Here is a 25,332-nt window from a genome sequence, read left to right as displayed (position 1 = left end):
AATCCATAAGTTCAAAGCTTCTAACAAGGTAAAGCCTAACACTCCCATCTGCAGGAGAGCCAGACCTGTGCCACATGCACTCAAAGGGCCAGTTGAAAAGGAACTGTATAGACTGGAAAGCATAGGTATCATATCCAAAACAGACAGAAGTGAGTAGGCGTCGCCGATTGTCGTAGTGTCAAAAGAAGACCAGTCCGTAAGAATCTGTGGGGACTACAAGCGTACCGTAAGTCAAAGTGTGGAAGAGGAAACATACCCACTGCCCACTACTGAGGATTTGTTCGCAACATTAGCCGGAGGCAAATTGTTTACAAAGTTGGAATTATCACATGCTTACCAGCAAATATAACTTGATAAAGAAAAATCTTACCATAAACACTCACCATGGGCTATATGTCTACCACCGCCTCTCATATGGGGTATCCAGTGCACCCTCTATTTTCCAAGGAGTGATGGACCAAATCCTGCATGGACTAGACCATGTGACCTTCCTCCTGGACAACATTCTGATTACAGCGGGGTCAAGGGAAAACCACCTGCAAAAACTGGATGAAGTGCTGAGCCGACTGGAGAAGTATGGTGTTCGAGTGAAGTGTAAGTTCATGGAAGACAGAGTTGAGTACTTTAGGCATATGGTTGACAGTGAAGGGCTCCATCCCATTTCTTGGACTATTGAACTACTACGGAAGGTTCATGAGAAATCTATCCACCTGCTACAACCCTTGCATACTCTACTTAAGAAAGAGAGTTCCTGGAAATGGACAGCTGAGTGTGAAGAAGCGTTCACAAATGCAGAGAGATAGTTACTGCAAAGCAAACTAGTTGTGTACTATGACACAAAGAAACAGGTGAGGCTAGCCTTACGCATCCCCTTACAGCATTGGAACTGTTATCTTGCATGTAATGTAAAATGGTGAAGAAAAGTCAATTGCGTTTGCATCATGCGCTCTGACTGGGGCAGAGAGTAAACATGCACAAATATTAGAGATGGAAGCTCTAGCAATCATCTTTTAAGTGAAGAACTTCCACAAATATCTCTACGGGAGAAAAATGTACTTTGAATGGTACTTGCTTAATTGAACGGTAAATGTGAAAACATTCGATTATAGTCAGCGGCACCGAACTTTTCTGTCACACCCTCAATAAATGGCAAAAGTCCCAGAAGAAGATTGAATTAAATCTTTTAAAGTTATATATTTTCTGAAACGTTATCGATTCCGCTTGGCCACAGTGAATGAAACTAGGCGATCTGTGCGTATAGTTGCTGTGTAAATTACGTCAGAAGGATTTAGCCTTGTTGTTCGCTACCTAAACTTCACAGCACACTCATTGCCGTTATCATGATTGTAGCATGAAGTGTCTATTTACAAAATCCATTAAAAACACATGACCTGGGACTTTGAAGTTATAAGGCAGGATGTATCAAGTGTCCAGTGAAAATATTGACCTAGCTATCAGTCAGAATTCTGAGAGAACCAACTGCTATAAATGAGCACATAAAATCAACCAGTAAGAGCTATTATGATGTCACTGGTTCAGAACCCCATGAATGTAAACAATCGAATGTTCAGTGAAATCTATCGGTTTTCGGTGCCATTGGAGTCCCGACCTTATCATTGATGGAATTTTTTGGAAAGTGCAAGCTAAAAGGACACAAAAACAGCCAATATATCACATTAACATTCTATATATGTACAATTGCTGTTCACAATACGCTAATTTAAGGCTAAACTGATATTTTAATCACAATACTTATGTTAGTTTCCGGAAATACATTTTTCGATTGTGCTCTCTAATTGATGTCCTCTGCAACATCTTTGCTTCTCATGGTCTACCAGAGGAAGTTGTCTCTGACAACGGAATACAATTCACTTCCAGTGAATTCAAGCAGTTTCTGAGGAGCAACGGCAACAAACAACCAGTGTACCATCCGGCATCAAATGGTGCTGCTGAGAAATCAGTATAGACCTTCAAAGTGGCACTGATGAAGCAAGTTCTTGGCAAACAGGCTCAGCAGATGACAGTTTCCCTACAACACAGACTGGGGAAGTTCCTGCTAATGTACAGGAGCACCCCACACACCATGACAGGAGTTCCACCAGCGGAGCTGTTCCTAAAGCGTCAGCTGAGAACCAGATTCAGTCTACTCAAGCCAAGCCTTGTGAGAACTTTTGAGGAAAAACAACTAAAAAAAAAAAAGACTTACCATGACAAAGTAGTATCAAAGCTGAGAAACTCAGTTTGTGTGAGAAACTTTTGTGAGGGAAAGGAAAAGTGGTTAAGAGCAACAGTGTTGAAGCACCTTGGACCTGTCACTTACCTGATCCACGATGGTTGGAGAGAGCATGCTGTCCACATTGACCACATGCTATGTTCAAGAGAAGAAACAACACAGCATCAGCACTCAAGTGACAACACAAACCTGTTAACTTGCTGGCATAATCCCCGTGTGGCCATGATGCCTGCATCCTGAGATTTTTGAACTCATACTTTCAGTGGTCCTGCAACCAAACTATGAGTTGAAAACACAAACTCTATGTGCGAGCTTTATTAGTAGCTGATTTGGGACAACAAGACCAGGTCAAAACCTAGTATATGGCTGGACCTAACACACTTCATCCGGCTGACCAATGGTGTAACTTCATAACTCGGCCGACGAATGGTGTAACTTCATCACTCAGTCACTCAGTCACAGACATTCACATTTATAGGGCTGGCCCCGCTGTTGTGGTCCAGCCAACAATAGTGAGTACAGAGTTTCTAAGCGTCACCATTGTTGTGCTGGTCGTCCATTTACCAAGCACCCCCTCCCTGCAGTCTCATCTGCAACTACACCCCCCACCCATGACACACTGAACAATAGTGTCTATCTGGGCACGATTATACCATGTCATTCTACTCTCAATATCTGGGACTAAATATGGAATAAATATACAACCTTACCATTGGTTTTACGCATAGAGATGTACCTTTCAAGACTGAGTGGTCATATATTCTCTTGGACAATCCGTTTGTGAAATATACACTCATTTGTGAAGCCTGGGTACCTTCCAAAATAGCTGTGCGCAACACCACACATGTTGTTTACGGTGTTATCGCTCTTTGTAGTGCAATCTGGCTTGATTGACAATTAATCTATCCAATAGGTGACAGAATAAGCTTTCTAACGATAATGTATAACATGTCTAATTTTACTTTAGGAATAGCGTTTTATAGCTTAGCGTAACCGAAAGTTTGCTCTCATCATCGCTTACTTACGCATTCACTCTGTGGTAGCAGTAAAAGACACTGCACCTGACAAAACTTTATCGATGAGTTTCCTCATTTCCCTTCCAACTTTGATGGGTGAAAGTGACAATTTTAATTTCAAGCCTTATTTCATGTCGCACACGTAGCGTCATTGAAATAAATAAAAGTGACGGTTTTAATTTCAAGCTTTATTTCATGTTGCACGTAGCGTCATTGAAATAAATAAATAAATAAATAAATACATACGTACATTTCGTGCCACATTTAATTATTTATGCTCACATTTCATGATGTATTTATTTCATGATGTATTTATTTATTTAATTTTGTCCGAAATATTCCTCCATAAGAGTAGTCTACAGTTGAGGCCAGAAGTTTACATACATCTAGGGTAAAGACATTCAAACTCAATTTTTCACAACTCCACACATTACATATTTCCATACATTTCCTGTGTTAAGATAATTAGGGTACAGTGGATATAAAAAGTCTATACACTCCTGTTGAAAGGGCAGGTTTTTGTGATGTAAAAAAAATGAAACCAAGTTAAATCATGTCCGAACTTTTTTCACCTTTAATGTGAAATTGCAACCCTTAAAATTCAAGTGAAAAACAAACTGAAACATTCTAGGGGAAGAAAATAGAAACTTACAATAATCTGTTTGCATAAGTGTGCACACCCCTAATCGAATACTTTGTTAAAGCACCTTTTGATTTTATTACAGCATTTAGTCTTTTGGGGTAAGAGTCTATCAGCTTGTCACATCTTGACTTGGGAATATTTTCCCACTCTTCCTTGCAAAAACATTCTAGATCCATCAAATTGCAAGGGCATCTCCTGTGCACAGCCCTCTTCAGGTCACCCCACAGATTTTCAATTGGATTGAGGTCTGGGCTATGGCTGGGCCATTCCAAAACATTGATCTTATTTTGGTGAAGCCATTCCTTTGTTGATTTGGATGTATACTTTGGGTCGCTGTCGTGCTGAAAGGTGAAATTCCGCTTCATCTTCAGCTTTCTAGCAGACGCCAGAAGGTTTGGCGCCAAAATCGACTGGTATTTGGAGCTATTCATGATTCCCTCCACCTTGACTAAAGCCCCAGTTCTAGCTGAAGAAAAGCAACCCCAAAGCATGATGCTGCTACCACCATGCTTCACCGTGGGTATGGTGTTCTTTTGATGATGTGCTGTTTTGTTTTTGCACCAAACATACCTTTTGGAATTATGGCCAAAAAGTTCTACCTTGGTCTCATCAGACCATAACACATTTTTCCACATGGTTTTGTGAGACTGGAAGTATCTTTTTGTAAAATTTAGCTGGGCTTGGATGTTTTTTTTCGTGAGAAAAGGCTTCCGTCATGCCACCCTACCCCATAGTCCAGACATATGAAGAATATGGGAGATTGTTGTCATATGTAGGGAGCAACCAGTACTTGCCAGAAATTCCTGCAGCTCCTTTAATGTTGCCGTAGGCCTCTTGGCAGCCTCCCTGACCAGTTTTCTCCTTGTCTTCTCGTCAATTTTGAAGGGACGTCCTGTTCTTGGTAATGTCACTGTTGTGCCATATATTCTCCATTTGTTGATGATTGTCTTCACTGTGTTCCATGTTATATCTAATGCCTTGGAAATTCTTTTGTACCCCTCTCCTGATCGATACCTTTCAACAATGAGATCCCGTTCATGCTTTGTAAGCTCTTTGCGGACCATGGCTTTTTTTGCAGTAACCAAGATGTCAGGAAAATCCTACAGGAACAGCTGAACTTTATTTGGGGTTAATCAGAGTCATTAATTGATGGCAACATTAATTGATGGCAGGTGTATACTAACTACTATTTAACATGAGTTTGAATGTGACTGGTTGATTCTGAACATAGTCACATCCCCAATTATAAAAGGCTGTGCATACTTATGCAACCAGGTTATTGTAAGTTTTTTTTTTCCTTAAAATGTTTCAGTTTTTCACTTGAATTTTAAGGGTTGCAATTTCATATTAAAGGTGGGAAAAGTTCTGACATAATTTATCTTGGTTTCATTTTTTTACATCACAAAAACCTGCCATTTTAATAGGGGTGTGTAGACTTTATATCACTGTATCTATTTTTATTTCCATAATACAGTTGAGGCCAAAAGTTTACATACACCTAGGCTAAAGACATTCAAACTCAATTTTTCACAACTCACACATTTCACGTTACCATACATCTCCTGTGTTAAGTCAATTAGGGTAGCTACTTTATTTCCATAAGAGGTCATTTCAAAATAATATCTAAGAGACAGATTTATTTCAGCTTTTATGTACTTTATTATATTTTCAGTGGGTCAAATGTTTACATACACTTTTTACACTTAGTATTTGGTGGCATTGCCGTTTAATTTCTTAACAGGAAGTGAGGTCATAACTCAACCAAACTTGATACATGGACTCGGGACCCCATTTTGAGGAAGCACAAATTTCTGTTATTTGACCACTGGGGGCGCTGCAATAAGCAAAAATGCATTTCAGCTAATAACTGGTGATGTGTTTGCTTAAAAAAATAATTCTCGTGTCTGGTGATACCGTGAGAGGTCCCAAGGCCGAGACATGACAACTTTTCATATAAACCTAAGCCGCCATATTGGATTTTATCGAAAGGTTTAAAAAATTTTACAGGCCACAAAGTTTGCCCAATCTTCACCAAACTTCGCACAGATCATCTGTGGAATAACCCTCAAAAAAGTTCTCTGATGCATTTTTGATTTTCAAAAACGTTCATCCATTACAGGCAAATCAAAGGCAAACGAGCCAAACAGGACATGAGCTCATATCTCAGTTACACCCAATCTTTGGTCAATTGCCATAAAACTTGCTATCAGTGCATACAGCCACGCTTTTAACATGATCCGATCAAGTTGCCATGGCGACTCTGCCCTGCTGGACTGCTTGGCCCCCTCATCGCTGCTTGCAGCTATATTTCTAGATAATCCTTCTTCCTCATGATGCCATCTATTTCTTTTCCAGCAAAACACCCCCACAACATGATGCTGCCAACCCCATGCTTCATAGTTGCGATGGTGTTCTTTGAATTAAAAGCCTCACCCTTTTTCCCCCATGCATAGCGCTGATCATTATGACCAAACAGTTCAATTTGTGTTTCATCTGACTAGAGAACACTCCTCCAAAAGGCTAAGTCTTGGTGATCATCTGCTAAATTCATTCTGGCTTTGTTATGCTGGTTTTGGAGTAGGGGCTTCTTCCTTGTGCAACAGCCTTTCAGCCCATGGCAATGTAGGATTCTCTTAATGGTGGATGTAGATACTTTGGTACCTGATGCCTCCAACTCCTTCACCAGTTCCTTTGTTGATGTCTTGGGGTCCAGTTGAACCTTTCGGACCAAAGTTCCTGGGAGTTCATTTGTGCCTCCTTCCTGAACGATGCAGTGTCTGCGTGGTCCCAAGATTTATATATTTGCATACAATTGTTTGTACAAATGCTTGTGGTATCTTCAGTTGTTTGGAAATTGCTCCTAAGGAGGAACCGGACTTGTGTAGGTCCAAAAAATTTTTTCTGAGGTCTTGGCTGAGTTGCTTGGATTTTCCCATGGTATCAAAGGCAAATAGTCAGTGGCTCTAAGGGTAGGCCCTTAAATACAGCCACAGGTGCCAATTAACTCCTAATTATGACAATTGGCCAGGTTTCGAGTTATAATCTGAGCTTTGTGGGGGTCTCTAAAATAACTAACATTAGAGGCAGAGATAAATAAATAAATAATAGCCCAACGGAGTCCATAGCAGCAAAGCTAGTTCTAGCTGTCAAATTAAGAGAGCCCCAGAGGTCTCTTAAATACCTGACAGGTTAAGAGTATTCTTAAGTCAAGAGAAATTTGATAAATCACGTTTATTCTTAAATGTGAGTGTAGGAGTAAAGGTCACCAATTCTTACACTTAAGTTACACTTGAGACTAATTTTTTACTTTGAGCGGCTTGATACATACGGCCCCTGGTAAATGGAAAGCATGTGCCAGTTGTTCCTAATTAGCATAGGTAAACGCCCCGCCAATCCCCATAAAAGGGCATGAGACTGAAGGGCCGTGTGCACACACAGAAATCGAAAAGAAAAGCTGAGAGCGAAGTCAATAATTCCCAAACGAAAATCTAAAGACGGTGGAGCACCAGACTCCAAATTTAAGAAAAACTTCAGTAGTGCTGAAGTGGAGGTATTGCTTCAGGAAGTGAACAGCATGACCTGTCATATTTAGTAGCGTCAGTAGTGGATATAAAATAACACAAAAAAGATGCATGGGATGCTATTACTCGTTCAGTGAACACTCTATCCAGAGAAGGGCGCACAACTGATGAAGTAAAAAAAAAATGGTTTGATGTCAAATATGAGGCAAAAAAAAAGGAGCTGGTGGCAGTGGGGGCAAGGAATTGCGTGTTATGCATTTAAACGACAAATCGCTTATCATTACATTAATACCGCTAATTAAATCAACCGGCAGTAAACTGTATCGGAGTAAACCCGTCGCTGCACAAAAAATGTATTGCCAGTCATTTTAGTGTCACCCCCCTCTGATGGTGTCACCCCGTGCGGTCCTCACCCCCCTAGTGACACCTCTGAATAAGTGGTCTCTTCTTCACCATGTGTTTAAAAAATGTTACTTAAGTGCTTAGTTTGTATTCAAAATTTAAACATTTGCTTTTGCAGTATAGGCCAAATATTGCATAATTGAAAACCCCCAAAATAAAAGGTCACTACAATGGTTTGATTTTTATTATTTATTTACTGATGAACTCCCGCTGAGGCAACCACCCTCTGAGGCGAAACCTGGCACCTTAATGCTTTGTAAAATAATGAAAATAATAATTAAAAAAATATTATAAATTATGAAAATATTATTGTAATTTTAATCCTATAATATTATACAACTGTAGAATTGAAAAAAAACGCAATAACCAATTATTTTGCACAAACTTACAGCACTCAAATGTGCGTAAGTGTGCTCTTCAGTGTGCGTAGATTCTGTTCTTACCTAAGAACAAATCCCAAATAATAAAACATTAGTGAATGTCAGAATCTTTGTGAAAACTGCGTAAGTGGGGTACGGTTGGTGAATGAGGCCCAATGACTTTCCCTGGCATATGTCCAAAGAACATATTGATTGCTTAGGGCTCAGCATGGAGTTTTAGCAATCTCAATACCATCAGATTGATTCTTTTGCTGTGTCTAGTGGTTTTACATCAAAGTGCAATGGGTCTAAGCTTTACAATGGTGTAGGTGTTATAGTAGTGTACCTTGAATCAGTGACCGAAAAAATTTAATTTTTGTGTAGGAGTTTTGTGTAAAAGTTCTTAGGAAACAAATTTTAAAAATGTATTATTATTATTATTATTATTATCATTATTATTATTATCAACATCATCTGACTTAAAATATATCAACAACTAATGAAATATAAATGTTTTGTTTTAAGCAAATCGTACATGTGTTAAAATGTTTAAAACAAGAAAAAATAGGTTAGATGAGTGTATTGAAATGTGTTAAAGTTGTTAGTTAGTTAGATAATTATGCAGGCTAGGAGTAGACAGCGTTTCATGCATTAGCAGTAGAGTATTCTGTAAAATAGATTTAAGTGAAGCAAACATGTTCAATTTGCAAAACAAATGAAAGCAAAATACAAGTTAACATAATTCCTGCCAGCTTATGCACATATTTCAGCATTGAACATAATGTTAATTCTTGTGAGACACTTAAAAAATGTAAGAATTGATTATCCTCTTATTTGTTCAAAATATGTGATTGTGAGTAAAGATTTGTTTTTGTGGTGTACATTATGTGTTCAAAACATTATCCAAAATGTACAATTTAGAGAGGTTTTGGGACAACTTGGAAAAACCCTTGCAAAATCACTGCTTTTAGTTATCTACACAATTTATTAATTTTTTGCAGTGGTGGGAAAGAGGTTGGGGTGAGTTTTATATAAGTTTGACACTAGCTCATGTGAACTTTGTGAAACAAACAGTACAGCTACATTGTTATGTACATTTTTGCATACCATTAATAATTCTTTACATATTTCCAAAATTTTGATACAGTCTTGATGGCACACATCGGGAGGGGGGGGGGGGAGGTTAGGGTTAGGGTTATTCTCTTTCAGTTTTCCTTTGCCACTATCTGAATATTGAAACTACTTTATTATTGATGTATTGTCTCAATTTTTCACGTACTTAAATTTTGATGTTTTGTTGATTGTTTGAAATGCACCGTGTGCTTTTTGTTTTAAGTTACTATATAAATCAATTTAAATAATAACTATAAAGTATACCAATGCCACCAAGAGAACACTTTTTTATGTCCAGACCTCAACATTGTACAAATGTGACTGCAACCAATGTTTTGAATACTGCATGGGGTGTGATCACTGTGTAATTAGTGTAATAAGATTAAGCTCCTTTATCCCCTTTACCTTCTGTCACAGTCACAGCAAGTGGGAATGTAACATTGAGAGAGGGAGGAAGAGACCTTATGTCTTTTGAGTATTTATGTATAAATTGAGTGAATGGTTGTGCGGTTGCCTGTTTATCTGTAGATCAAGGTACACCTTTTGCAGTGTCTTTCAGCATTTCAGTGTATGTCTATAAATGCTAGGCTTACCGCCTCTGACTATCTGCCCCAAGATATGGAGGACAAAGACTCTTGTCAACAAAAACTAGACAATCAGGTAGGTTGGTCATTTTTTTGGTCTAGGATTTATGGCACATTGCAATCAAACTCTGGGAGTTGTTAAAATAGTTTCAAAAACAGCCATGTCTTACATTGCTACTCACATTCTTATGACCTCTGGAAAATTTCACAAATATCTGGAGCCAAATTATCTATATACTAGTTTTTGTTTTATATATTTTTATATATTTTTTTACTTCTTAAAAGCACATCACAGTCCAAGAACACTTTTCAGGTTCTTAAGCCATCTGATGCAGGGAAGTCCACTTGTTCATTATAAACTGGATCATGTCTGAAAATAGAGATAAAATAGTCAGTGTGTCATCAAATGTCATCAATAGTCATCATATCATGTTCTCGTCTTATGTTATGTTATGTTATATAAGCCTTGCTTATCAAATACACTCTGCATGCTAAGACCCATTAGAAGGTCAGTAGAGCTTGTCTTATAATCTATGAAAGCAACCAAGTAAATCTTCATATTTTTAGATGTTTTGCTGGTTTTTAGACATGAATATGTATGTTATAAAATGGCAGAAAATCTAGTAGGCGCAAATGAAATAGCTTGAAAAAGCAATTCAAAGAATTTTCATTCTAGGCCAAATGATTCAAAAGTTAAAGTAGTATATATAAAAGTGGCTCTATATTTTATGTATATTGACCTATAGGCCAATCTGGATGAGTTCAATAACCTTAGCCGGTAATGAAAGGATTCATGCAGGGCCGGCGCTAGAGCAAATTGATAGGGAGAGCATTTGATTTTCATGAGCGGGCCCCCAACAAGGCACCCTGGCGGGGCCACCAACAAACACTAGCAATGTCGGTGTGATTGAAATGTTAGGGATGTGCTCTTAATTAGGCTATGCAACAATAAGACAGACCACTAAGTGAAACAAAATGTTAAAACTGTTCATGTCAAATCAACAGTTTATCACAAGCATGACTCTCTGGATCGTGATTCCAAGAGTGCGCTGTTACGCTTTGCAAATTGGCCATTTCTCCACATACTGGGGCGGACACGGTGGCATAGTGGTTAGCACTGTCGCCTCACAGCAAGAAGGTCGCGGGTTCGAATCTCGGCTTGGGGCCTTTCTGTGCGGAGTTTGCATGTTCTCCCTGTGTTCACGTGGGTTTACTCCGGGTACCCGGGTACTACTCCGGGTACTTCCTCCCACACTCAAAGCCATGCATGTTAGGTGCACTCCTGCAGTTGCCCTTGACCAAGGCACCCCAGAGGAAAAATCTTTTGCTCAGTCTTTTCTTTAACTCTTGAGAAAGTAGTAAGATCTCAATTGTACATCTTTTTGAGATCACTTCAATCTGAATTGTTGCTCCTAAAACCCCCTTAGGAGAAAAGAGAAAAGAATTTGAGACTTCAGTAAGATGAATGGATATTGAATTGAGATGCGGTTGTTTCTCATGAGGTCACTATGAGAAAACTGAGACATATTTGAGAAGAATCATGAGATCCTAGGAGTCATAGCTGAGTTTTCTTTGAGCTCTTTCTCTGATCTCATGGTCCCATGTTCAGGAGACCTAAATTAGACTTATTTAAGATCATTTAGAGATCTCTTGTTTTGATCAGAGTAAGACATAATTTAGATTATATGTGGTTGTTCCTGAGTTGAATTTGAGAAGTAGGAAAAAAAGCCTTTGGTCTCACCTTAGTATTAAAAATGGCTCATTTGTGTCTAGGAGAAATGAAAGAAACAACTATGAGATCTCTTTTTGGATTTTACTTTCCTATGGGACTGGCCTCAGAACCAGAGTTGGTCCCCGGGCGCTGCACTGTGGCTGCCCACTGCTCCTAAGTAACTAGGATGGGTCAAATGCAGAGGACAAATTACCCCACATGGTTGAATAAAAGTATATCTTAGTATCTTAATATCTTAGTATACTGCATCTATACAGCCATAAAACAGTCTTTGTTCCTCTGTGTGCGTCTCCTCTTCCCGATCTTCGCTTCGCCCTCCCGTTGAGTGCTCAAGCACTTAACTCGCAGATGTGTGTTAGTTGTTGTGCGTCTCTTCTTGCTTTGTGGACCGTGTCTCTCCTCTGTTGCATGGAAGGGCCTACACTGATCCCATAGCTCACTGAACTTGGTGTTGGTGTGGAGACTCTTACCACACTCTGTGGCAGATTTGACCCGTTTGACAGCTGTTAAGAGATCCATGTCACTGGACTGCAGCAGTCTGTTAGGTGGTTCGAGGAAAACCTGAAACTTTGAAATGGCACGCAGCAATCCCACGGCTCCCAAGAGTTAAGAGATCATGCAGTTGGCAGAGCTGTAGAGCTGTTGCTAGAGTAATGGGTGTTCATTTCTCCACCACAAGCCACCTCCAGCGTCGTTTCAGAGATTTTGGAAGTTCGTCCAACAGGCCTCACTACCGCAGACCACGTGTAACCACGCCAGCCCAAGACTGACACATCTGATTACTTTTCCTGCGGGATCGCCTGAGGCCAGCCACACAGACAGCTGATGAAACAGCTGGTTTACACAACCGTAGAATTTCTGCACAAACTGTCAGAAAGCAACCTTAGGGAAGCTTTACATTACATTACATTACAGGCATTTGGCAGACGCTCTTATCCAGAGCGACGTACAACAAAGTGTATAACCATAACCAGGAACAAGTATGACGAAACCCCTAGAGAGAAGTACCGGTCCAAGTGCAGGGAACAACCGTTCAACTTGGACCCTGAAGGTTAAACTGATTAACACTAACACAACGAGAACGGCAACAACGCAATCTATGGAAAAAATACAAGCAGTAGTTAAGACAGTTAATGCACCTAAGTCACCTATGAAACAGCTGCCTAGTTACAACCCTAAGCTTACAGTCATTTACAGGGGGGTAGGGAGGGATGGGGAGAGGTGCAGCCTGAAGAGGTGAGTCTTCAGTCGTCGTTTGAAATGGGTCAGGGTCTCAGCTGATCTGACTTCCACGGGAAGGTCATTCCACCATCATGGAGCCAAAACAGACAGGAGACGTGATCGGGAAGCGCAAGTGCGAAGAGGGGGGAGGTACCAGGCGTCCTGTGGTAGTGAAACGGAGGGGTCTGGCTGGCATGTAGGGTTTGAAGATCATGTGGAGGTATGCTGGAGCTGATCCCTTGACTGTCTGGTATGCTAGGACCAATGTTTTGAATTTGATGCGAGCCATAATGGGCAGCCAGTGGAGGGTAGTGAGCAGGGGGTGACGTGAGAGTGTCTGGGAAGGTTGAAGACCAGACGAGCTGCAGCATTCTGAAAGAGTTGCAGGGGTCTGATGGCAGATGCCGGTAGGCCAGCCAGAAGAGAGTTACAGTAGTCCAGGCGCGATAGTACCATTGCTTCGACCAGGAGGTGGGTTGAGTAGGTGGTGAGAAAGGGCGGATTCTCCGGATGTTGTACAGGAAGAATCTGCACGCCCGGCTTACGCTGCGATGTTCTTGGAGAGGACAGCCTGTTGTCCATCACCACTCCGAGATTCTTGGCACAGGGTGATGACATCACTAATGTGTCCCTAGGGAAATGGAAAAATCAAAGAGGGAAGAGGTTAGAGCAGGAATGAAGATTAGCTCCGTCTTACCCGGGTTGAGCTTCAGGTGGTGATTGTCCATCCAGCTCTGATGTCCCTCAGACAGGCGGAGATGCGGGCAGGAACTTGTGTGTCCAATGGGGAGAAGGAGAGGAAGAGTTGTGTGTCGTCAGCATAGCAGTGATAGGACAAGCCATGGGCTCAGAAGGATTACAGGGAGCCAGGATGCTGGAACTCCGTGAAGGAGGGATATTACAAGGCACCGGAGGACGTCGAGGACTCATCCAGTGGACTCCAATCCCTGTGCAAGGGAGGACGGGGAGGAGTCCTTCCACAGGCAAACCTGGAGGAGTCTAGAAGAATCAACAGTCAAGGGGCTGTCGCAGTCGTGCTGCAGGGAGACAGGAGGAGTGCAGTCTCCGTGTCGAAGCCTGAGCAGATCCTAGCAGAATCAGGACAGGGAGGGAGGTCGTGCGGCTGAATGACTACTGAAGAAGGATCAGTCTCTGCAGTGGCGGCCTGAAGCAGGGACTCAGATGGAAATTCCTAGGCGGAGGACAAAAAACCCAATATAGAGGTTAGTAGGGTATGTGATAGAGACAGGATTTCTGTGGTGGCACGCTGAGGAGAGAAGAGAAAATAGAGAAAAGTTGACGAGGGTTAGAAATGGAGTTATGAATTTTGGTTTGGTAGAATTTTGCCTTAAGAAAACTCTGTCAGGAGAGACTGATAGGCTGAGAGGTCAGATGGGTCCCTGGATTTGGCCCACTTCCTCTCAGCAGCGCGGAGGCTGGCCCTGGAGGTGCGTAGGATGTCAGACATCCATGGACTGGGAGGGGATGAACGTGCTGGCCTAGGGACGAAGGGGCATAGGGAGTCGAGTGCTGAGGAGAGAGATGAAGTTAGGGTGGAGGATGCAGAGTTAGTGGGGAGCTTGGAAAATGATTGAAGAGTGGAGAGGGAAGCAGTCACTCTGGGAGCAAGAGAAGAGGGTGATAGGGAGCGGAGGTTACGGCGGAAAGTGACAGTGGGGATGGGAGGAGGAGAGGGAGGATGTGGAGAGAGGGGGAGGGAGAAGGAGATGAAGTGATGATCAGACGTATGCAGGGGGGTAACCGTAAGATTGGAGCTGGAGCAGGTCCTCAGGAAGATCAGGTCTAGGAGGTTGCCTGCCTTGTGGGTTGGGGGAGAGTGTTGTAGGGAGAGGTCGAAGGAGTGGAGTAGTGGTAGGAAGGCAGCAGACTGGGAGGCCTCTAGGTGGATGTTAAAATCTCCCAGGAGGATCAGCGGGGTGCCGTCCTCAGGGAAGGAGCTGAGCAAGGTGTCTAGCTCATCCAGGAAGCTTCCCAGGGGCCCCGGGGGACGATAAATAACAATAATATAGAGGTTAGCAGGGTAGGTGATAGAGACAGAATGGAATTCAAAAGTGGATATAGACAGGTCAGGGAGGGGGAGAACAGAGAATTTCCAGGTGGGGGAGATCAGTAGACCAGTACCACCACCGCGGCCAGATCGCCGGGGGGTGTGGGAGAAGGAGTAGGAGGATGAAAGGGCAGCAGGAGTGGCAGAGTTGTCTGGTGTGATCCAGGTCTCTGTGAGGGCAAGGAACTGCAGGGATAGGAGGGAGGCATAGGCGGAGAATGGTGGTCACGCAAGATACTGATCAGTATTCTGTTCATTTTATGGTATCTTCTTTTTTGGGGAATCTGTGACTAACAAATGCATATCTGTATCCCCAATCACATGAAATCAATAGATAAGTGCTTAATGAATAAATGCTTAATCGTTAATTAATATTTAAGCTTTCTAAATCCGTAAATGACCTCCCTACGGTTCCTATCTATTCCTAGCCAGTATGATCCTGATCTCAAGTGTAATACACCGTTGTGAAAAACGATTGCAGACTGGAACAGCCAGCTAATATAATTCACTTAATTTATTTACTTGCTTTGACTTGAATGCCTGTTAGGTGCATGAGAGAAAGCAAAAGATGTCATCTATATTAAGATTTATTTTTTATTCAAATGGAAATGTGCAATGCGCTTTATATTTATATGTATATTAACAGTGTGTAGTAATAAAATAAGAGCTTGTCATCCACTGCAATAATGGCTCTTTTCATTATTTGCAGAAAAAATACAATATGGGCAACGACAACCTTTTCGATATGATTTGCTGTACTGTAATGTTGTTAGTCCTGCTATCCTGAACTTGGGTACTGACATAATCGAAGCAGTACCAGGTGGAAATTATTCAAGATGTCATTGCATAGTGTTGATAATGTACCCCATAACTTAAACCATCCCATTTAATTGTGCTTTGTGTCTGTGTTTTTAAAATCATGAAATACACGCTAAGAGATGACAAATCCACTGGGAAAACGAACATTTTTTCCTTCTAAAAGCAATGAGTTGTGGCCTACAATTAAAAGGGAACCTTGAAGTGACTTCAAAAACAGCGGTATTATACGAAAAGCGGTAGCCACTGACGTGATGGTCAGTCTATCACAGTACACAGACAGATTTTCACACTTACTGAGTGCATTGAACTATGAGTTAGCCAAGAAATAATAGATAAATGGTCAAAATGCAAAAATAACATAAAATCTTGATAAATTAGGCTTATGTATTTTTTACATTCATACAATAGTAATCTTTGTGACATTTATCATCTTCATCATCACCACTTCACCTTAATCAGCACCATAGCATCATTTGAAGGCTATTAGTAGCAATATCAGAATGAGAATGTAGTCAAAATAATATGTTGGAATCAGCATAATAGAATCTTAATTTAAGAGCCACATACATTTGAGGCCATAATGTTACATACACTTAGGCTAAGATATTAAAACTCAGTTTTTCACAATTCCACACATGTTCATGTTACCATACATTTCTTTTGGCAAGTCAATTAGGGAATCTACTTTTTTCACATCAGAGGTCATTTTAAAACAATCAATTAGAGACAAATTTATTTCAGCTTTAATTCACTATATCAGAATTTCAGTGGGCGAAAAGTTTACTTACACCTAGTTGACTGTCTCTTTAAACAGTCTGGGAGATTCCAGAAATTGACGTAATGACTTTTTAGAAGCTTCTGATTAGCCAATTGTCATAATTAGCTGTTAATTGGCACCTGTGGCTGTACTTAAGGGCCTACCTTTAGAGCTACTGCCTTTTCGTCCTTGATACCATGGGAAAATCCAAGAAAATCCAAGCCAAGACCTCAGAAAAAAAAGACTGGACCTCCACAAGTCTGGTTCCTCCTTAGGAACCATTTCCAAACAACTGAAGGTACCATGAGCATCTGTACAAACAATTGTATGCAAATATAAAAATCTTGGGACCACACAGACACTGCATCGTTCAGAAAGGAGGCACAAATTAACTCCCATGGCTGAACAAACTTTGGTCCAAAAGGTTCAACTGAACCCCAAGACAACAACAAAGGAACTGGTGAAGGAGTTGGAGGCATCAGGCACCAAATTATCCCACATTGCCAAGGCTTCCCCTACTCCAAGACCGACATAAAAAAGCCAGAATGAAGTTTGCAGGTGATCACCAGGATGAAGACTTAGCCTTTTGGAGGAGCGCTCTCTGGTGAGATGAAACAAAAATTGAACTATAATGATCAGCGCTATGCGTGGAGGAAAAAGTCTGAGGCTTTTAATCCGAAGAACACCATCCCAACTCTGAAGCATGGGGGTGGCAGCATCAAGCAGTGTTGTGGGGGTGTTTTGCTGGAAAAGGGACTGGTGCACTTCAGAAAATAGCTGGCATCATGAGGAAGGAGGATTATCTAAAAATACTGAAGCAACACCTCAAGACATCAGCTAGAAAGTTAAAACTTGGTCGCAACTGGGCCTACCAGCAGGACAATGGTCCTAAGCATACCTCTAAAGTTGTAACAAAATGGCTTAAAGACAACAAAGTGAAAGTACTGGAGTGGCCATCACAAAGCCCGGACCTAAATCCCATAGAAAAAAAAAGCGTGTCTGAGCAAGGAGGCCCACAAACCTGACTGAGTTACACCAGTTCTCTCAAGAGGAATGGGCAATAATTCCGGCAAAGTATTGTGAGAAGCTTGTTTAAGGCTACCCCAAACATTTGATTCAAGTTAAGCAATCTAAAGGCAATGACACCAAATACTAACAAAGTGTATGTAAACTTTTGACCCGCTGAAAATTTGATGTAGTACATAAAAGCTGAAATAAATCTCTTATATTTTTCTCTTACGGAAATAAAGTAGATACCCTAATTGACATAACACAGGAAATGTATGTTAACGTCAAATGTGTGGAGTTGTGAATAATTGAGTATGAATGTCTTTAGCCTAGGTGTATGTAAACTATTGGCCTCAACTGTACACCCAAAACGATTGGGCTCACGTGTGCTGTCCGCAAACATATATTACAACACCTTTGTTTACACACCCCATCTCAAGAAATCTTGACTTAGCTACTTCCTCTTCTCCTTCCATTTCATAACCCTAGCTCCCCTGGTAGGCCCAGGTGGATTGTGTTGTGGTTCACCAATCATCCCAAAAGAATATATGGAAAGTAAACATTACAATTTAATGTAATACTTTGTATATGTAAAGTATATATGGTAATTTATGTATAAATAAAAAAATGTGATATTGCATCCACAGTTGTTTGTCTGATATTAGCTCCAACAGATGCAATCGTAGCTAACTACAATTTATGGATTCATTTTAGATATCCAGCTTGCTCTAACTAAATCTGGCCTACATTATTAGAATTTTGTAATATCTTGACTGAAACAGTGAAATAAAGCAGTGAGAGTGGATATAGTTGAAAGGTTAAATGCGTAAATTGAACAGCTAACTCATGAGTTGGTTGCTACACAAAAACGGACTGCAAATAAATGCAGTTTAAATTTTTCTGTTTCTGCTCCATTTCTTCTCCTCCTCAAAAAATGCCTCCTCTCCCCCATAACAGGTCATGTGCTTTTCATTCCTGCTTGTTACAATATAGAAGCTAAATAGTGAACTTCTGCAACAATCCGTTGATCATGAGATCAAGATAATAGCACTCCATAGCAGTGGCCAGGTGAAGGTTGTAAACGATGGTTTGGGCTATTAGCACTTGCCGTTTTATTGCCCTGCAGTGCAACTGAGCCGCTGATAAGAATATTACTTTAGATATTTCTAAGTTTTAATTTATAATTTCAGAGAAATATGAATATTATAAAAAACTGGTATGTCGACATCCCACCACTAGGGAACCATGGACAGGGATTAGCAAATGCAAGACTTTACAAAAATAAGATTTATTAAGGTGTGCACATTTAGCAGTCTCACCTTATTGTCTGTTGTGTTACAATGAGTTTTTGGAAGACCCGAGAACTAAAATAGCCTAAAGAAAATATGAACTCTGAGAAAGTTGAATTCCCCAGGAAGCTAGTTTTAACTAGCGAGTAGCTTCATTCTTTTTTTGCAGCAGGCCAATCAGCTTGTGCCAATTGCCACCCCAGGCTCTAGCACCACCACTTTGCCACCCCAGATCTTTTGCCACCCTGTGCTGTCACCTAGTGTTGCCTAACAGACCGTCCGGCCCTGACTGGATCTTCACACACAACAACATTGATCCATGAAGGAAGCACACTAACAGATAATGATTGTTTTTCTATCAAACTTTGTGCAGTGGACTTTTTACTTTTCATAAACAAATAACAGCTGCCCCTGTTTTTCCCACGGCGCGCAGGATTTCCACCATGGGCTATGCATGGCAAATTGTGGTCACTATCTCACTCACTCAATCACTCATGGACGACCTGAGCGGGACGTTTTGTAGGACATATGCGCAGGTGGTGCTTCGTTTAGTAGGACGCATGCGCAGGTGGTCCTTCTAGCGATGCCTTTCTTAGCATTTCCTAAAATCAGCACCTCAACTGCCATTATCCCGCTTTCACTTGCAAAATATTAACAGCTGCTTGTAGCGACGCCTTTATCTGTCTGCATCTCCCAAAATCACCACTTCGAACGGCACAAGATTTTTAAGCACAGCTTTATCGCCTAACGTTACTTTAGCTAACCCTAACATGTTAGCATTTCGCCTACTTTAGTTAACCTAGTTAGCACATACGGATGATATCCTGCACGCATGAATAGGAGCCATGTTGGCGCCGTAGGTCTGGACAGTTTCATGCTTGTTAATTTACATGCCCCTTGCCCTACAAGCAACAGCTGGCTTAGTTTTTCCACCTTATGAATCTCTCTGGACCCAAACCATCTTTTGGCTAAATCTTCTATGCCGTAATCATCCAAGCACTTGACCACCCGATAAACATAATTATGGACACAATATAAGCTGCATATTGTTAGTTAATTGTTGGGTAACTGAAGACAAATTGTGGAGAAACATTTTGTATGCAACAAAATGTGTTTATATTTTGTCTAATTTAAACCATCTCTTAGCAATCTCTACTGATCAAGAAGCAACAGAGGAGGAGAGCTGACTCCCAGATGGTGATAGCAAACCACGATGCCTGGACCAAGAACAGGAGGCAGAAAGCAAGAGCAGAGGACACTACACCTCTTCTCAGCCAGTCACAGAGGAGAAGCTTTCTAAATGGTTAGTACACACTAACTGATTTATCACTGATAGAGAAAAACAGAATTCAAAATGCAATGCTTGGGGATAAGCATTCATGCTGACTCACTTGACCATTTTCCTTACTTGTTAACCTTACACAATTGGCCCTGTTGTCCCAGGGGAGCATGGGTTTGCCAGTCAAGGGTCCTTGCTTTACTACTGCTTAATATTGTTTATAGTATATTGTTTGGACTATACACTCAATGTTGTTGTCAGTTGTCAGTTTAACTTCATAATTTGTATAGGCAAGTACATTACAGAAAAGCATCTATAAGCCACAGAACGCAGGGTCAAGTGGTTCATCATTCATTCATTTTTATGAAAATACTTACTTTAAAGTGCATATGAATTGTCTCATGAAATTTATCATGGTGACCTTTTGGGGAAGGAGAGCCTTAACTTTCAACCAGGTATGAAATAAAATGGTTATTATAATTACTGTTAGAAAGTTTCATATCTTGACAAATCATATATTGAGTTTACTGTACATTTAAACTAATACCAATATGAAGACAATGACCATGTTCTCAGTAAACTGTACAGAATAAAATACAAAATACAAAGAAACATGAGTAAATTTTTTTGTTGTGGCTCAAGTCTGGGTCATCACCTATTGTAGTCTTAAATAAAGGTCATGGAATTTCTGCACTTATAGAATGCAGTCTATTTTCTCCCCTGCATTTTGACTCTTTTTCTGTGTAAAAAGCACGGAATCCTGCAATAATGCGACCACTGAAAATTTCCCTTTTACCTACTTAAAGGATTTTACATCACATTACATTACAGGCATTTGGCAGACGCTCTTATCCAAAGTGACGTACAACAAGTGTATAACCAAAACCAGGAACAAGTGTGTTGAAAACCCTAGAGGGAAGTACAGTTCCAAGTGCAGGGAACGACCGCGTCGTTTAACTTGGACCCTGTAGGTTAATCTGATTAACACAACAAACACAGCAACAAAGCAGTCTATTCAAATAAAATAAGCAATAGTTGAGTAGGCACATAGTGCAATAACTAAGTCAACTAAGATAAACAGCTTACCTAGCTACAACCCTAAGATTACAAAGTCAATTAGAGACTACAGGGAGGTAGGGAGGTAGGGAGGGATGGGGAGAGGTGCAGCCTGAAGAGGTGAGTCTTCAGTCGTCGTTTGAAGGTGGTCAGGGTCTCAGCTGATCTGACTTCCACGGGAAGGTCATTCCACCATCATGGAGCCAAAACAGACAGGAGACGTGATCGGGAAGCGCAAGTGCGAAGAGGGGGGAGGTACCAGGCGTCCTGTGGTAGTGAAACGGAGGGGTCTGGCTGGCATGTAGGGTTTGAAGATCATGTGGAGGTATGCTGGAGCTGATCCCTTGACTGTCTGGTATGCTAGGACCAATGTTTTGAATTTGATGCGAGCCATAATGGGCAGCCAGTGGAGGGTAGTGAGCAGGGGGGTGACGTGAGAGTGTCTGGGAAGGTTGAAGACCAGACGAGCTGCAGCATTCTGAAAGAGTTGCAGGGGTCTGATGGCAGATGCCGGTAGGCCAGCCAGAAGAGAGTTACAGTAGTCCAGGCGCGATAGTACCATTGCTTCGACCAGGAGGTGGGTTGAGTAGGTGGTGAGAAAGGGGCGGATTCTCCGGATGTTGTACAGGAAGAATCTGCACGCCCGGCTTACCGCTGCGATGTTCTTGGAGAGGGACAGCCTGTTGTCCATCACCACTCCGAGATTCTTGGCACAGGGTGATGACATCACTAATGTGTCCCCTAGGGAAATGGAAAAATCAAAGAGGGAAGAGGTTAGAGCAGGAATGAAGATTAGCTCCGTCTTACCCGGGTTGAGCTTCAGGTGGTGATTGTCCATCCAGCTCTGAATGTCCCTCAGACAGGCGGAGATGCGGGCAGGAACTTGTGTGTCCAATGGGGAGAAGGAGAGGAAGAGTTGTGTGTCGTCAGCATAGCAGTGATAGGACAAGCCATGGGCAGAGATTACAGGGCCAAGGGATCTAGTGTATAAGGAGAAGAGAAGGGGACCGAGGACTGAGCCCTGGGGAACTCCCGTGGCAAGGGGGTGGGGCGGCGATACTCTACCAACCAGGCAACCTGGTAGGAGCGATAGATAGGACTCAATCCAGTCAAGGGCTGTGCCGCAGATCCCTGTTGCTGCCAGGGAGGACAGGAGGATGGAGTGCTCCACAGTGTCGAAAGCAGCTGAGAGATCTAGCAGAATCAGGACAGGGGAGAGGGAGGCTGCTTGTGCGGCATGAAGTGACTCACTGACAGAGAGGAGTGCAGTCTCTGTCAAGTGGCCAGGCCTGAAGCAGGGCGTCTAGCTCCTCCGGGAAACTTCCTAGGGGCCCCGGAGGACGATAAATAACAACAATATAGAGGTTGGTAGGGTATGTGATAGAGACAGGATTTCTGTGGTTGTTCATTCCTGACGACTATGTGTCTCCAAACACGCTATTCCTAAAAGAATCCCATTATTGACTGACGTTTTATTTTGTGGTGGCCGTGCAGCTTTTGTGACATTGTGTCACAGATGGGACAATGCAGGGGAAATGCTACTGTACAAGCATTTGTGCATACTGTGTGACCAAGGTATTCAGTTAAATTTTTTTTGTGTAGCACTTTTTACATAAATAGCTCTATTTTCTGGAATCCATGGTGCACTGCTGATGGGTGGAGTCAGTGGTGCATCGCATGGATGCACTGGGTATGGTGACTGAATTTTGGTATTTTCATCACCAGAAGCGAGGAGTGCATGACGCTGGTGGAAAATGGACTGGATTAAGCTGAATGTGCTATCAGTGGATGTGTTGCAGCTGGATAGCCAATAAAATTTCCTCTTTTCATTTCCTTTAAGAGCTGTGTGGTTTGCAGCCAGCATACTGTCAATTTCTGTAGTCTACCACTGCAATGGAAGAAGAGCACATGCTCATCAGAAGAAGTTCCCCCCAAGAGAAATCTGACATCTGAATCTTGTGAGGGAGGTGTAGAGTAGGTGTAGAGTAGGGCTATCACTTTTTACAAAAATTGAACTGAAATTGAAAATTGAACTCTCATAAATAAGAAAAATGTGTTTGCTTGTATGTAACTTATCTTTTTAACTGCAGTCACATAATTAACATAACATAATTAAAATGAAAAGATTGTTGAAGTTCAAGCAGCGTTTATTGTCATTCTTCTCAGCTTTAGGTGGTCTAAGAGTACATGGTACTTGTAGTCCTCGGTGAGGTGCCTGTGGGGGTCTAGTAGGCTGTCAATTCCATTCTTCAGCATAATAAAGTCACTTTCCTTTCCAGTGCTAAAATGAGGTGTTGGGTTTAGGTATGCCAAAGGATGAGGCAATGGCCATTTCCATAAGGTTGGGCACCATTGCGTCTACTGGAGGCCAGTTGTGCACAGGACCAAATCCCAGAAGGTACATAGGCACGACAGGGGAAGGGTGCTAGACAGGGGAAGGCTGTCCATACTGAGGATACTGCACATGAGGCTGATAGGGCAACAGCTGAGGCATAGCGTACTGACCATAGGGAGGCACTGGATATGATGCGGCCTGCCGTGGAGGAGGTTAGTGTAGCGGTGGCTGAGGCAGGGTGACAGGAACTCTTTGCAGCTCTGGTGGAGCTGGAACGTGCTGGGCACATGGAGCTAGGTCTGAACCATGCTGTGGCACATACACAGGTGAGTGTTGGGTAGGTGGAGCTAGAAACTGACCGGGCTATGGCTCCTAGGCAGAAGCTGGTGCACGTTGGGCAGGTGGAACCGAGTCTGGAATAGGCTACGGCTCAGGCACGGGAGTTTGTGCGTGCTGGGCAAGCGGAGACAATTCTGGAATAGGCTGAGGCTTAGGCGTGGGAGTTTGTGAGCACTGGGCAGGCGGAGCTGAATCCAGGCCCAGACGTGAGAGCTTGCTCTGGCAAGGTAGGCTGAGCTGGATCTGAAACCCACTCTGACACTGGCTCTCGTGGAACGTGCTGAGCTGTCCTGTTAAGCTGCTCTTGTGATGCTATGGTGGTTCTTCCCATTGGGCTGTGCATTGGGGAGGGTGCTCGGCTTAGGATCAGGGAATATGGCTGTAACTTAGGGAGGCTTGAGTATTGTGGAGGATATAGAGGAGGCTGTTAAAGTATGGGGAACCTGCATGACTGTGTGGGTAGGGCACCTATCTGGCACTCTCTATGGTTATCTGCAGCTCCTTCATCTGTCTGTTCACATCTCTGAGGCATCCGTTGCTGTTGCTCATACTCGAGGTTCCTGTACAGTACTTGGACAGGGGTAGAATATTCTTTGTGAGCACCCTCATCTGGCAGTAATTCTGTTTCTTGAATGCTGCACTCTTCTGTTAGTGTAGTTAGAACAGGCTGTTTAACTAGGTAGCCAAGGACAAAATCTTCAAAATATCCCGGGAGCTGCCAGAGCAAACTAGGGTGGGGACTCTGTGGTGGCTGTCCGTCATGGAAGTTAATGGAGGTTGCCTTGGCGCAGCGTGGGTACATCCGGCTCGAAGGGCCAATACTATATTATACTGCATATATACATATATATATATATATATATATATATATATATATATATATATATATACACACACACACATAATGTGACCCACCACGGAACATAAGTATAATATTGCAGAATGCAAATATCAATGCTTATACTACGAGACACAGCCGGAAGGGAACAGCATCACACATCCGAAACGTGGCTGCTTTATACCAGCACAAAGAAATGTTTATCTAGTTGCAACAACAACTAGATAAACACAAAATTATAAACTACTATTAATGGCAATATAATAGCACAACTTTTCACAGAACACGTATGATTTCACCGATGCACACCATAACAAAACAAATCGTGCGGGCCAAACTTGCGAGGAGGAGCGTTTGCCCTCAAAATGGACAAATTTGGTGCATGCGCAGTGAGACAGTAAGTTAGTGGAGGGATACAGCATGCAGTGCATGCGCAGCAGAGGATTTTACACAACCTTGATTTAACTTTGTTGCTCCATGTTAGGGACCAAGCAGTGAGGCAATGAGGAAACAAGAGTTATAGATGAAAAACTGGGTTTTTTATTTACCCAAAAAATACAAAAACATTATAAACCAAGAATTTAATAACTAGGCCTATAAAAGAGGTCAACAAAATATAATCATACTCAAAATAGCAATAACTAAAAAAGATGTTAACTGAACAAACTAACACAATCTTCCTCTTCTTCTTCAGTGTTTTATGGCAGTTGGCATCCTTTG

At 41.9% G+C, this 25,332-nt stretch overlaps 1 protein-coding gene across 2 annotated transcripts in view; it reads left to right on the top strand.

Annotated features, from left to right (window-relative positions):
- The first annotated feature begins 9,695 nt into the window (after positions 1-9,695).
- si:dkey-220f10.4 (tubby protein homolog) overlaps positions 9,696-25,332 on the top strand; it is a 54,599-nt gene continuing 38,962 nt past the window's right edge. The window contains exons 1-2 of one of the 2 annotated variants that reach the window (XM_064321484.1): positions 9,696-9,947; positions 19,912-20,068. In XM_064321484.1, coding sequence (XP_064177554.1) covers positions 9,858-9,947; positions 19,912-20,068 — 247 coding nt within the window. In that variant the 5' untranslated portion in view covers positions 9,696-9,857. The remainder of the gene's footprint in view (positions 9,948-19,911; positions 20,069-25,332) is intronic. The other variant, XM_064321481.1, reaches the window with a different exon arrangement.

This window comes from Anguilla rostrata, chromosome 2 (assembly GCF_018555375.3).
Source record: "Anguilla rostrata isolate EN2019 chromosome 2, ASM1855537v3, whole genome shotgun sequence".
Taxonomy (NCBI): Eukaryota; Metazoa; Chordata; class Actinopteri; order Anguilliformes; family Anguillidae; genus Anguilla; species Anguilla rostrata.
This window is presented reverse-complemented; position numbering and strand designations above follow the sequence as displayed.